General features: G+C 39.2%; 1 protein-coding gene across 4 annotated transcripts in view; it reads left to right on the forward strand.

The window, feature by feature from the left end:
• Positions 1-15,376, forward strand: part of plxna2 (plexin A2) — a 209,177-nt gene that overhangs the window by 125,321 nt on the left and 68,480 nt on the right. For 3 of the 4 annotated variants that reach the window (XR_009268738.1, XM_058762507.1, XM_058762508.1), the window contains exons 6-9: positions 6,026-6,149; positions 8,402-8,555; positions 10,281-10,377; positions 14,530-14,644. Coding sequence is in view for 3 of the 4 variants with exons in the window: in XM_058762507.1 (XP_058618490.1) it covers positions 6,026-6,149; positions 8,402-8,555; positions 10,281-10,377; positions 14,530-14,644 (490 nt within the window). In the remaining variant the exon portion in view is untranslated. Of the gene's footprint in view, positions 1-6,025; positions 6,150-6,700; positions 7,543-8,401; positions 8,556-10,280; positions 10,378-14,529; positions 14,645-15,376 lie in introns of those variants that run through there. The other variant, XM_058762509.1, reaches the window with a different exon arrangement.

Below are 15,376 nucleotides of genomic sequence, written 5' to 3' on the forward strand. Positions count from 1 at the left end.
CATTAGACGACATCTCTCATTGGCCAGTTAGGTGTGACCCTGAGACTGGGAGGAGACACAAAAAGGAGGAAAGCATGAAGTTTGCTGTCAGATTTAGGAGGACTAATCTCCTTGGCCCGTAGAGAACACTAATCCTGGAGATGATCTGATTGGCTGAACTCCTTTGAGGTCAAAGGCTGGTTTAATATCAGTGATCCAGCAGTTGCTCAGCAGAGATCATTCCAACGGATCCATAATCGCTTTTAGGATTTAGCTCATTATAGAGAGAAAGAGGGAGGTGGGGAATCTTAGCACTGATCAGTGTTTAAGGGCAGTGTGTAAGCACATTTAACATTATGCAATACATGAGTGTTTGGAAAGTGTGTGTGTGTGTGTGTGTGTGTGTGTGTGTGTGTGGGTGGGTGTGTAAGCTCTCGGCTTGGGTCTTGTTTGCATGGCTGTGGCGGTCGTTCCAGGAGGGAGACGATCTTCACAGCAGGATTCAGCGTTTGATCCGTGCTGTGAGGAAGCATTCGCTCGCTCTCTCTCTCTGATGTACCCACATGGACATTCTTGATTATGTTGGGCTAGCACACTTTTTCTGCCACGTATACTGTGTACTGTGCACCGTATGGAAATTTTCTTATGCATTGAATGTACTGAGCACAATGTGTGAGATGTTGTGTCCCATAATGCAGTGCACTTGACTTGACCTTCCATGTGACAAATGAACCAGAAAAAAAAAGATCAACTGCAATTTTAACAGAAATGATAATATTTAGATTTTCAGGCCTGAAAAGGTTATGGAAATTAGTACAGTTTTCAAAAACATAGAGTAAAATACGTTTTAATTTTATTATTTAATTGGATGGAAGTAATTTATGGAAGCCCGTTTCCACCACTGAAATTAAAAAAAAAAAAAAAAAAAGGTTATATTGTGACATTTTATCTCACAAATGACTTTTCAGAATTGTGTGATATAAACTCACAATTGTAAGTAATGAAGTCAGAATTACGATTTATAAAGTCACAATTGCGAGATAAAAACTCGCAATTCAGACTTTTTTTCTCGCAATTGCGAGTATATATCTCGCAATTGCGAGTATATATCTCGCAATTCTGACTTTTTTTCTCAGAATTGAGAGATATAAACTCGCAATTGCGAGTTATAAAGTCAGAATTGTGTGATATAAACTGGCAAAAAGTTCAAATCCAGTTTTGGGGGAGGGTGGGAATGACATGTTCTCAGAATTGTGAGTTTATATCTCAAAGTTCTGACTTTATTTCTCAGAATTGCGACTTTGTCTCGCATTTGCGAGTTTATATCACGCATTTCTGACTTTATTTCTCAGAATTACAAGTTTATATCTCACAATTACGACTTTTTAACTCGCGATTGTGAGTTAATATCATGCAATTATGAGAAAAAAAAGTCAGAATTGCGAGTTTGTAGCACGCAGTTATGAGAAAAAAAGTCTGAATTGTGAGATAAAATGTCACAATTACCTTTTTAATTTTTTATTCAGTGGTGGAAACGGGCTTCCATAGTAATTCTAGAATCAATTATATTTACTTAAAAATAATTTATAATTAATGTATACATTCATTTCTTAAATCATTTCTTAATTTGTTTAATTTAGAAATGTATTAATACATACATTTTACAATTTTATAATTCAATTTTATAATTCAATTAAATTATAATTCAGTGTAATGTATATATTAATTTATTAAATAAAGTGTTACACTCATCTAATTTAATAAATAATACTTTTTATTTATTTAATATTTGTATTAATTATTTCATTATTTATTAAACGTTTAATCATGTCATGCATCAAACACAGGGATATCATGTGATAATAATATAGCATACTGTATGTTTGTCATGCAGCATTTATCATTGCATATTGAGTATTTTTTGCATACTATAGTATGCAGTACTCTAGTATATCATTCCAATTATATAGCCATAGTTTTTGCAAAAGATAGGTGGCAACAACCTTGTGTATGACTGAACAACATGGCTTTTGTTATCTTGAGTCATTACTTTTCTTACTACTATCAAAACCGTATAAAGTGGCAGTATAAAGGATCATGATCTCATCTCACAAAGCAGTGACATGATGGTGTCTTTTCTTTAAACTGATATAAGTATAGTCACAACAAAATTCTTTGGCAAACAACAACAACTCATCACTTCATCAGTTCATAAGTTAAATGTCATTGATATTTGCACACGTTCAGAAGGATTGCTGTATAGATGCTTAAACGTTCATTCAAACAGCGATTATGGTTATAACAATCAAACGCTGCTCATTACATGGCCTCACCATTTACTCCTCTGTCTCTGTAATGAACTTAGGTGGTGCTGGTCTGTGTTCAGGTGATATGGGATTGGTGCTCAGCTAAATGAATTCCTAATTGATTTGGAGGAATGGAAGCAGATTCACCCTCACAGGCTGTTTATGAGTGAATTATTTCACCTGTTGGACAAATACTGGGGCAGTATGGAGATGAGAGATCGATTTACACTGGTGCTGGGTTTTTCACTCTTATTGTATTGTTTCATCTCGTCTCTCTAGTTGTCTCGCCTCACCTCCTCTCTTTTCTTTTTGTCTCATCTACACTCAACTAGTCTTGACAAAAACTAGTCTTTTCATCTCATCTGACCTTTTCTGTTTGCTTTACTTCTCTTTTTGTCTCATCTCATCTCGATTCCTCTCATTTTTGTCTTATCTCAACTCTTCTCTTTTGTCTCATCTCAACTCTTCTCTTCTCTTTTCTTCTCATCTCATCTTCACTCTTGTTTTAAATTTTCATCTCTTCTTGACACTTCTCTGTTCATCTTTACTCGTGTCCTCTTCTCGTCTCCTCTTCTTATCTGTATTTGTCTCATCTCGATCCCTCTCTTCTTTGTCTCATCTCCTCTTTTCTCTTTTCATCTCATCTCAACCCTTCTCTTTTTGTCTTATCTCATCTTTTCTCTTTTCATCAAATTTCATTTTAGCCCTTTGTCTCTTCTCATTTTGACTCTTTTATTTCATCTCAGCTTTCTCTTATCTCCAATTCTTGTCACTTCTTTTTTTCGTCTTCTCAACTGGACCTTTCTCTTTTCATCTGTTTTCTTTTCTTTTCTCATCTTCACTCATTTTCAATTTTCAGCTTTGTCTTTGCGTCTCATCTCATCTTTTTTTGGCTCTTTCTCGTCTAATGTCTCCTCTTCTCATATATTGTTGTGTTGCCTCTTCACTCGTCTCTTCTTTTTGCCTTGTCTATATCTTGTCTCATTTTGCCTCTTCCTGTACTTCTCTTCTCTTTTCATCTCGTTTTTCACATCTCATTTTGGTCTCCCCTTCTCATTTGTTCTCTTTTTTCTCTCGCTCCCTTTCTTCTCCTCTTGTCCCAACTTTACTCATCTCATCGTGACTCCTCTGTTCTCTTCTCCATCTCATCTGAACCCTCCTGGGGAGGAGTTCACAACACTCCCACAGCTTTCTTCTCAGCTTTATTTTAAAAGAGAGACATTTCTTCATCTATAAAACGTCCCGTCTTCTCCTCCCTCAGAGCTTTGCTCAATCAGATGTCTCGCCACACACCTCGTGGGATGTTTTGGGGATGCTGGTAAGAACGCAGGAAAGAAACAAGGGAAAATCTTCTCCTGTCGTCTGTCTCTGCTCATCAGGGCTGAGGTGTGTGTGTTGAGTGTGTAAGGAGAAGGAAAGACACTGTAATTGCCTGTCTGGTGCATGGGGCTAAAAGCAGACGGTAGAGAAAAACTCAAAGGTTAACCCACCACTACCATTACCCTCCTCTTTTTCTTGCTCTCTCTCTCTTACACACACACTGAAAACAGGTCATTCATAAATCTTAAAGCTTGTCACATACAATCTGTAACATATTACTACCACATTTAAAATATCAACGCTTATTCATAATTAACAGCTGTATGTCAATAGCTTTCGGTTTTCAGTATGTCAATGCAAAGAGTTTAGTCAGTCACAACAGCTCATCTGCATATTAAAGGTTGCTGATATTAAAGCTAAAACAACCTGTTTAATTCAGGCCCAGAGAGTAGTCAAACTAAAAATATTAAAAAGAAACCCACACATTTTGGTGCAACAAACCTTGTAAGTAAATATGAATCATATTGTATGTGTGTGCTTGTGTGTTAAGGCATTTTCTTTGACGCGTATACAGCTCTCTAAGCATTTCATTCAGGTCTTTAGAGGACCAGGGTTGTCGAGAGGCAGAATAAACCCCTCTGGAGACAAAACGATGTGTACTGGGAACACACACTCTTCATTTAATGAAAGAGAGAGAAGAGGTTACCCACTAAGTACACACACTTACATGTACACACACATTATAATGGCCGTCTCCTGGTGCCATGGCAACGCAGCATCCCAAGTACACCCACCTCCTCCTCCAAAATCAAACCCGGCGCCTGGATTTGGTGGCTCGGAGAGATACACACACTCGCGCAGACAAACCCACACCCACGTTTTCAGACAGTGAAGTATGCACAAGCCGTCCCGGACATCTGAAAGCACATTAAGTGTCATTTCTTCCCCCCCAGAGCATTAGGCATGTTAAAAAGACACGGCAAATTGCAAGCCTACACTCTCTTTGTCAAAGATAGAGGAGCAAAGAGAGAGGGAGGCTGAGTCAAAACCAAGTGACAGGCTGAATGAGTGTGGTGTGAAAAGTAAAAATAACAATCCTCAGATTTGCAGAAGTACAGTGAGATTTATAACTGTAGGATGGATCAGCCATAGTAGTTTATGCTAGTCTATGTGTAAATGCAACAAAAAAAATGGTAATTTAGCATGAAAAAAAAGGCATTTTCTTGTCCATCAATGCTTTGTGCTAAGTAAAAAACACTTTGAGAGGAATAAGAGGACTTTTTCTGGAATTATACATGTATAAGGTATGAACATTGTTGGCTTGAGACAGTAATGACAGCTTTAGTCGCGTGATGTCTGGAATTAGAAGACACTGATGGCTCTTTCAGGGAGAGTGGTGATATGAAAGTGTTCAGCACCAAGGACAGCAGCTAAAGTCAGCAGTGATGCTCATGCAGCCTGTGTGAAAATGAAACACACTTAAAAGTCAAAGGGATACACTACCATATCCAATACTAAAGACTAGAGTCATGGCTACTGAAATTTCAACTTGGAGCATGGTATAAATTACATTTTAAAAAACAGTTGTTTTAAATTGTTATAATATTGCACATTATTACTGTTTTCACTGCATTTTTGCTCAAATGAGCATGAGGGACTTCTTGTAAAAGCATTTGAAAAACCATACCAACCCACACTTTTAAATGTAGTTCACTGGGAAATTAAAAAAAAAAAATGAAAAGAAAGTTATGGAAATTACAGATCATTAATTCACCATTGTTTCGTTCCAAATCCATGCGTTTTTCTTTCCTCCAAGGAACACAGAAGAAGATCTATTGAAGAATGTCCAGTGTTCTCTTTTTCATAATGAGGACTGTCAAACTGCAAAAATGTGAAATATTCCCCTCTTCTATAGTTCTGAAATCTCATTTATGCAATTTTTTTGTGGCAGATTTAACTTCATGGTATCAAACATACATTTTAATGCAACGTTTGTGAATTGAATGAGATTTGAAAACTCTTTTTATGCAAAGTTTTGCTTCAGTTTTACTGTATGGCTTCAGGCTCCTTTTTATCACTTTTAAATTCTTTTTCCTCATTTTTGGAGTTATTATTATGCTGTATATGTTTTCGTATGTGTTATGTAATTGTACAGGACTTTGCATCAACCCGTTGTTTTTTAATGTGTTTTAACTCCTATTTTGATTTGACATGAGGGAGAGAAAGTGATGAAAGAATACAATTAGTGAATATTCCTCATAAATTCATTTTTATTTTTGTTTATTGGTTTGTTAAGTATTGATATGTGCTCAGAGAAGGGTTATCTTCTACTGAGTTTCTGCCAAATTAATAAACATCAATCTTTGTGCTTGTCCCAATATTTTCCCCACTAACTGCTATGCACTGTCTTTCTCTTCTAGATGTTCTCAAAGGGACCGTTGCGAGCGGGCAAACGAGCCGTACCGTTTCGCCGCCACACTGAACCAGTGTGTGAAAGCCACAGTGTACCCGGACAGCATCGCCGTGTCTGAACCCAGCGTACCGGTGAGACCATTTATAACCTTTACTCACAAGAACATAAACACCTTAACAACCTCGAGGTTATGTTGACTGAAATACAGGAGCATGAATTCCTTCTAGCAAGAAAATTAGCATGAATTAGTTTTCAGTGCGATGTCTAGATAAACAGTTTTGGGTTTTGGAAAGCGTGCGCTGTGTGGGAGGGCTTGAACAGCGAGATATCTGGAAACGGAGGCCTTTGGGAAAGGTATATGTGTGGGTGAGATGCCAAATAAGCACGTGGGCCGGAGTAGGAGTTGCGTTCAAGAAGACAGAGACATCGATTCAGGGCTAAGACTCTTGTTTTGAACATTATTTTTAGTTTTAACCTGCTAGATGCGTCTTATTCGTGCAAAAAAGTACTATCTCAGGCATACCAGGAAGTTTGAAGGTATTCATCTTGGTTAAACTTCCCTAGGAAGCCAGGGAAAAAAAATTGTGATGTCCAGATAATAGATAGAGTCACTGTATCACAGCTACCTGATTAAGATAATGAGGCGTCCGGCTCTAAATTAGATGTTTCTGTCTTGCCGTAGCGCTCGACAACATGACAACAGGGTCACCGCTGTTCGGCGTGTCGTACGATGAAGGGAAACCATCACCATGACAACAAAACCCATCCACACGGGCGCCGGAGGAGCATGAAAAGCAGCAAAAACAATCAAATTACCTTTATTAGAAATGCTAGCAACAATTAGCCCTCCCTGCACATCGGCAGCCGTGACGAGAAATGAAAAAAAGCGCAATGAAAGGAGCAAAGGCAAAACATAGAGACACCAATCACGCCTCGTCAGTGTTGTTATGGTCAGACAATTCTTTATAGCAAAACAATGCCTTGTCTCGATGTTTGAGTACAGCTTGTGTATCTACAACAAATAACAAGACAGCTAATTAGCAATTCTGTAGCTATCGCTCTCAGCGAACTAGCATAAAGAGTGCAGAATTGAGCATCCGTGTGGTTTTGAAGTAATTAGATGGCATATAGACATTGGAAATTTCAAAAGAGAGGGCAAAAGTCAATGAGATGGTCTGATCGTAACCTCAGAACTATTGAAAACGATGTGGTAAAAGCAAAAAAGTTGTCCATGCAATCTTAACAAATGTCACAGCAATAATTGTCCTCTTCTTCAGTGGTGAGAAGACCAGCCTGCATGTGAAATGTGTGTATTTATAGCCTGTGAGCTCCGTCCTGTGTGTCACCGGTCCCCCAGAGAATGACTTCAGAGGGCCATGTGTGCTTTGAGAAGATGTGCGAGAGCATTCGTGTGAAATGCAGGAGATGTAGTTCAAAGATAGAGAAGGAATGGATGGATTGTTAAATGCCCTCTTTGAGCAGGAGTCTTTATAAGGTTAAGTCTGTAATGATGGCTGGAGTTTATGCTGTGTGAGACCATCTGGTGCGTGCTGCAGAATGAACTTTGCCCATGTGAGAAGACTGAGGTTATTTGATCAGAAATAAATAGCTTATTTCGGAGCCATAGCTTGGTGGATAGCACTCGTGGTTCTGACCTGATTTTCGTTCGAGTATCATCCTACCCACTCTCTATATTTTTATATATGTTTATATACATTATAAAATAAATTCTTACAAAAAATAATGTACAAAGCCGTATTAATATGAATAGAGAATAATTGTTACAATTACAATAAAATAATTATAAATCATAAAGTAATTTTAATATACCAATAATATTAGCATAATAAAATTAAATATTAATGTCAGTTAATTAAAATAAAGTATTATTAAAATTGAATGTATTGTAAAGTACTTATTACTATATATTTTTATAATTATTTATCAGAATATAAATAATTTATTTCAGAATATTTATTCGCCAAGTGTACGCAAACACACAAGGAATTTGTTGTGAAACTAAAGTATCTATAATGCTAAATAAAGTATCTATAATGCTAATATAAATATAAAATATTATAAATTAATTCAAAATAAAATTATTGAAATAAATTTGTCAACATTGCTGTGACCCCACATCCAGGAGTTTTCATAATAAATATATTGTTTATGTGAACTAATATCTGTATTTTATATCTATATCTAGATACTTTTTTTTTTTTTAAGCCCAGACTGTATTTTATTCTATCCACCATAGGGAAACCTGAAGAGAAACAAAAATATGGCTCTCAGAATAAAGTGATTCTTACTATTTTGTTTGTGTTTTTTGTTTTGTTTTGTTTTGAAACCTCCTGTTCTAATCTGATCTCTTTCCTCCATCTAGCTGCTGGTGAAAGTGACAGATGTTCCGGATCTTTCTGCTGGAATCACATGCTCCTTCGGGAACCTGACGGAGGTTGAGGGCAGAGTGGATGGGAATCAGATTCTCTGCACTTCTCCTGCTGCTAAAGATGTTCCCATCATCCCCACAGATCAAGGTATTTATTCAAACTAGACTATTCAAACTAAAACTCCATATTGCCGCACTATTTTATACCCCCATAGATTTACTCCTGATATCTCCTGCTCTCCATGTACTCAACTTTCCCTATCAATTGACATCTCTTTTGTTTTTTCTTTATCCATCCGTCTACCTGTTCCCCTCAGGGAGGTGATCTCTATTCTCTTGTATAGATGCTCTATTAATAGACCCTCCCTAGCGTACCCAGCAGCCTCTCTTCCTAATGAGGGCTTCATTCAGCGGTGCCGCCTGCTCTCACACTCGAGCCGCACCATCGATCCCACCGGCCACGTACAACCGTGGCTCTAATGAGCCTACACCGACCCCGGGTCGGCCTCAGGGCTACAGGCATGCTCTCTGATACACTTACGCCCATTACAGGTGACGAGCCTTTTGCCCTCTCCCTACCCATAATAGCTCCAGGGAGGGAGTTCTTCCCGAACGCTGATCAACAATCGGGTTTAGAGTCATCTGTGGTTATGAATTTAATCGGGGATCGGTTCGCAGTGTAGGAAACCAAAAGTAGAGGATCCAGTTCCGTGAAAAACCGCATGGTGTAACTGTATACGTGGCAACAGAGGTATCATTTAAGTATTCACTTTGTTGGCGACGCTTATACAGCAAGATTACACTGATTTTTTCAAAAGCTAAGATTCGTCTGCGGGCAAATTCCTACATGTGCTTTCCGTCTAACCTCTGTTGGGAAGCAGATGGCCGCATATGCGGCAGAAGTTGGTTGTGATTATCTGAATCACAATAATCCCCTCCCAGCTCACAGTAAATGACAGCTCTGTTTACCCACAACCCCCGTGCTCTTGTTGGGGGGAGCGTTATCCAATCAGTGGCCTCCCTCAGGTAAATGTCATCTAATCCCCCGGTGCCTCATATTTGCCGTGTCTCTCTTGACTGAATCGGTACTCGATAGGAACATATGAGCATCGATCATGTGTGGAAATACCCGCTCATTGAGTGGTGGGTGTGACCAATTCTATTCTTAGTTTATTTCCAATAGCTGCAAGGCATGAGACGGTTGGGCGTTTGGGAATTGCGTGCCAGTTATTTTCCTTGGCATATGTGCCAAAAACATGTTTAAAAAGCCAACTTTTACCCTTCAGTCCGTTCATCCCTGTTACGAGGCACGGAAACAGGTGCGAAGGAGGGAAGAGGAAAGGAAGTGGTGCTTTCGGGTCACGGCTGACTCCCACACACTGTATGCTAGCTGAATCGCTGCCTGTTTGGGACGGCGCTCGAGCTTATTTGAGTATGAAGGAGCTGGCCGCTTATCGAGCGTGAGCGTTTGGTCTGAACGCCGATCGGCATTCTCCACGCAGCCACCCTGCCAAACGGGATTGGCCTGGCTGGTGTTCTGCGGCGCTGCCAGCCGCTCCTCCGCCATTACATCGACGCTGCCGCCCGCAGGCCTGTTTCACATTAACAGCAGGGCTCAGCTGTGTTCTGTGTGACAATAGCATGTCTCCACAAAAAAAAGCACCAAATATGCTCATATTGGTTTGGATGCCACGCACTGCAGAGCTGCTCGAGGCTCCGCTTGACTGTGAGAATACGATGCGAGGAATGCCAAGTATTAATCAGAAGACAGCTTGAGCATGAAGCAAGCTGAAAAAAGGGTGGCAAACCAAACACAACAGAATGCAATGTGACAGAAATGTTCTCATCTTTTACTCTCTTGCTCTCTTTTCAGACTGGTCGGGTGTCGAGCTCAGACTGAACTCGAAGGAAACGGGTCAGATGCTAATTAGCACAGAGGTGAAGTTCTACAACTGCAGCGTGCACCAGCTGTGAGTATACACACACTTCATTTAACTCATTTCCAGAGCTAAGAAAAACTGCATGTGAGAACTCGTTAATTTCTCAATCATTTCCCCTTGATGGGTTAAATTAAGCAAAAAAGGCTCAAATGTCCATCTTTACAGGTTTCTCTTTTGAGAAAATACATCAGGAATCTCTCATGTCTCTGATAAAGCTCAGATTTCAGAGCCTTAGAACATTTCTGGTCATTTAATGATTTTATGGCTCTATTTTTATAGCTCTTTTTGATACAGTACCGTTCAAAAGTCTTATGCTCTCTACAGTGGCATTTATTTGATCAAAATACAGTAAAAACCATGATACATTTTTTTCAGAATCCTTTGATGAATGGAAAGTTTAAAAGAATAGAATAGAAGATCTTTTGTAACACTGTAAATGTATCTAATTCTATTTTAAATCAATTTAGTGCATCCTGGATTCCCTTTTCTTACCCAAACTTCTGAATGGTAGTATAGCTTTTTTTAAGCTCTCTTAAGTCATAACTTAAGGAATTATTGGAAAAAATGTTTGAGGACATTGAGGAGTTGATATTTAAACACAACATTAAATGCAAGTTTGGGCTCCTGGGTAACGTTATCTGATAGAGACCATACAGTCTGTAACACCAGCAGAAAGGGAATGTTTTTTCAGAGGGGAAGCGCAAGTAGTTTTTATCCAAAATAATAATTAGGATTAATAATAATTTTTATTAAAGATTTTCAAGATTCTTGGAATAGCATTCACAAAAGAATCTGTGACAAAAAGTCATTAGAAAACAAATAGTATCTGATTGAATTGTTTGCCACCATTGTTGTTTTCGATTGCATAACTGTTGTTTAGCGAATGTTGTTCAGCTTTACGACTCAATCGGAATTCTTTTTCTGATACATCATGAGATATACGATGTGTCATACCATCTACCCAGGGGCGCATTGCTGTGATATTTGTCTTTATGATGTATTCGTCCCACATACGCAGCCCTGCTGATATTTCTCTCACTTCCTGTGTCGTAGAGTATCAGCGTTGTGTCACAGCGCTCAGCCAGCTCACTCCGCACGCTGTGAATGTTTCAAAAGTGTTACGTAACATGGAAAAACTGTGAATGTTTCGGGCCCACGGGCGTTTGATAATATTCAAAGAGTTTCTCAAGGCTGCGTCTGGCGCCGCACCAGATTCTCGCAGTGAATTTGAACTCTCCAAATCGTTTTTTGCAGGACGCCAGTGTCACATCCCTCCCAGGCTGCACTTTTCCGTGACTGGCGAGGGCCTCGTGGCTATAAAAAGCATCCATTATGGCAAATGCCGGCTGATTGCTTGACATTTCTCAAGTGTCGAGGCTGAGATGTCTGAATTGCTGAATCTAAGTGTGCTGTGGGTTTGGCGCTCCGGCTGGAGGCATCACTGTCTGTCACAGTTCAATTCCACTTCATCTGCTGTGATGGCTGATCAGAGAGGAGCAACTTTGACTGCATCTCGACTCTCCAGGAGGCCCGCTGATAAACAACCGCTTGTGTCTGAGCAATCTTTGTGTCTTTGTTCACGCCGCGCCTCCAAACTCCCCTCGTGTGCGTGTTTATGTGTGTTTTAGCGTATATTCGTAGCCTCTCGTGTGCGTTCGTAACCACATCTCATAAGCATGCCTTCTGCGGAGAACAGATGCTGCTCGATGCAGGAGATCACAGAGCCCTCCAGTAGCTGGAAGCTTTCTAAAAGGCTCAGGAAGAGGTAGCTTCCGAGGGCGCTGATTGGCTGGCGCCGAAAGACTCGCCCCCTCCCCGTTTCCGTCGCTTCCTTGCTCTCTCACGGCCGTGTCGCCCGAGCATCTGACAGATCTGGAACTAATCAAACAAACTCTCTGTATCCAATCCCTCTGAACACGCACCCCTCGCGTGTGAAAGACCTCACACCGAGCTCTGTTGGCATTCTGTGCCAGTGCCACAGGGGATTATGGGTAGTCTGAGGCAGAATGGCCCCTCCTTGTGTGTTCAACCTGGCTCAGTTTTTGGCACTGTTTTCCTCCCACACTCCTTTTCATTTCAAATGTTGTAAAATGCTCTAATTTATCTTGAGTTCCCAATATAGTGATTAAGTACACCGTGGTATATCGCGTGATTTATATACGAATCTCGCCCCTCCAATCGGGTTGGCCCATCTGAGCCCAGTGGCCCAATGGCAAGCCGGCTCTGATGAATATTTTAGCATAATCCTACTGCATAATTTAGCCATCAAGCAGAAAACACAAACTATTGGACGCCAAAGTGCTATAGAGGTTTATAGCTCTGGAAGCGTCTCCAAGATTCCTCAACATCAAATATATGACATGTTCCTCTACAAATAGAACAAGGCCTGCTCGCTCTGTCATGGCTTTACTTCTGAATCGGAGGGACTGATGTAAGTGTGTTATTGGAATGTGTTGGTATTATGGATTCTGCACGTGTTTTTTTTCTCGTAAGCTGTGCTCATCTGCATATAAATGATGAATAGAAAGCTTTCCGCTGCAGTCATGCACACAGATACATGCAAACACACATTCTCGTAATGTATGGCCGTATTCTCACGTGGTTTGCCTGCTGCATATTGGAATACTGATTATACAGCTAAGTAGAGATGGCACACAGGAAGTGAAGCGATACAGGGATCACAACCCTGGTTTATCTCAATTTTGGCCTTAAATGAAACACTTAACCTCATGTTGCTCCCGTGAGATGGTGCTCGCAATTAACGCACCGTGAATTGCTGAATAACAACCAAAAAAAAACAGCTGTGCGTTCAAACACTTGTCTGTACCGGTAAATTAAATAATTGCCAATTTCCCTTAAGTTGACTGTTTACGCCTTTACATGAGTTTCAAATACCATGTGATGATCCACGTTTAATTAAAAATGAATTTGATTGTTCTAAACCAGTTTTGGTGTGAAAAACCATTTCAGATAATTTTATACTGTCTTGGCTTTTTGTTGTTATTCAGATGTTGAAATCAGAGTCATAAGTTCTGTATTGGGTGTAATTGTGATTGTATTCTTATATTTTATATAAGATGTGTATATATTAATCTTCAACAGTTGTCTCAGATATTCAACATATTCTAGTATTTAGAATAATATAAATATAGCATTATACTTACAGGATATAAATATTACAAATAATATATAATATTATACTTTTCTGTAAATATATTTTTATTTTATTTCATTATTTATTTTATTTTTGGTAACACTTTATTTTAAGGTATCCTTGTTATACATGTTACATGTGCTTACTATTTTAATAACAATAAATTATGCATAATAATACGCAAGTAACGCTAAACCAAACCTATATATAGGTTTATAACTATATAAACCTACATAACTATATTGTAAGTACATGTAGTTGATTAATATTTACCAGTACTTAAATGTATAATTACACTGTAACAAGAACACCTTATTTTTTATTTAACAGTTTTCTGTACCATTTTGGGCTACAGTTAACACAAGTATATTGCTATCATCAAAGGCAAAACTAGTTTCTTTGTTTAGCAGCACCGGACTTGCACTGCTCTTAATGACTCTCTGCTAAATGTACATTTAACCTATGGACTAGACTTTTCTTTTTAGAAGGACAATAAAACACAATTACTTTTGTTAACTATTATAATACTTAGCATCACAATTATTGCGATTAGAATTAGATTGCCAAGATCATTCCATATTTACGCAGGCACTCCACTGTCTCACTCACAGACAATATAGTCCTAATGCAAATCATATGTCGTGGCATGACTATGTCTTAATAAAGTCTGTCTCAGTTCTAAAGTGATAATTTTACCTCTGAGTTTTAACCTTTGCAGAGCCGCAGTACGTCTGTATGTGGGTTTCAGTGGCACAGCGCTATCCAACAGCACATGCAAATTTCCGCAGCACACTTTTAATTTATTCAGCATTAAGCCGCAAAGGTCAAGGACACAGCAGTGCTGGTCTCAAAAGGCACAACCTGCTCCCCATTGCTAATCTAAAACCCAGAGCTACGTTTTATGCTGACTACTTTCCCAGTACCCTCAAAAAAGGGCTTTGGATCATAAATCAGGGACATCATGAGAGTGGTAATAATACTTTATTCTGTCTTTCTCTCTCTCTCGCACGCTCTTTCCATCTGTTTAGGTGTCTTTCCTGTGTGACCAGTTCCTTCCGCTGCCACTGGTGCAAGTACAGAAACCTCTGCACCCACGACCCCTCCAGCTGCTCTTTCCAGGAGGGACGCGTCAACGCTTCAGAGGTACACACACAAACACACAGTGTGTTGAGGTTAGAGTCTCTCAGTAGAAAATCTACAGGATCACAAACCTCTGGGGAAGAGCTTCCAATAATAGCTGCTGAAAAGTGTGTGTGAAGTCGACGGTCGCCTCACTAGAGAGCGTGCGCGTGTGTGTGTGTGTGTGTGTGTGTGTGTGTTTGCAGGTGTTCAGCTGATCAATGTGCTACATTACACCCTGTCAGGTGGTAAACACACTTGCTCACCCTCTCACAGCGAGCAATTAGCAGTCGATATCCGGAATATTCTCCCTCACGGCACACACAGACTTCCCACTTATTCACACACAGCCATATGCACAAAATAAACACACATACTTATACTTACACAGGCAAAAACTCCTTACGGTGCACCATCACTCATGGTGTGTGTGTGTGTGTGTGTGTGTGTGTGTGTGCATGTGCATTTGCATTTTCCTATGTGCAGGCTTATATGTGTATAAGTGTATGTTTGTGTATCTTTGTGTGTTTTTAAACTTATACTTTAGGGAGGAAATTGCTGTCCTAGAAGTTAGCTAAATATAACAAAAGGTTATGTGGGTATCTTCAAGGGCAATAGTGGTTCATAAATAAAATAATGTTATTTATTTTTTTATTTTAACTTTAAAATTAATACAATTTTAATATATAATTAAAACTAAACTAAACATTTATTTTTATTCATTTTAATTAAAAAATATTTTCATTAACAACTTTA

Source organism: Onychostoma macrolepis, chromosome 23 (genome assembly GCF_012432095.1).
Source record: "Onychostoma macrolepis isolate SWU-2019 chromosome 23, ASM1243209v1, whole genome shotgun sequence".
Taxonomy (NCBI): domain Eukaryota; kingdom Metazoa; phylum Chordata; class Actinopteri; order Cypriniformes; family Cyprinidae; genus Onychostoma; species Onychostoma macrolepis.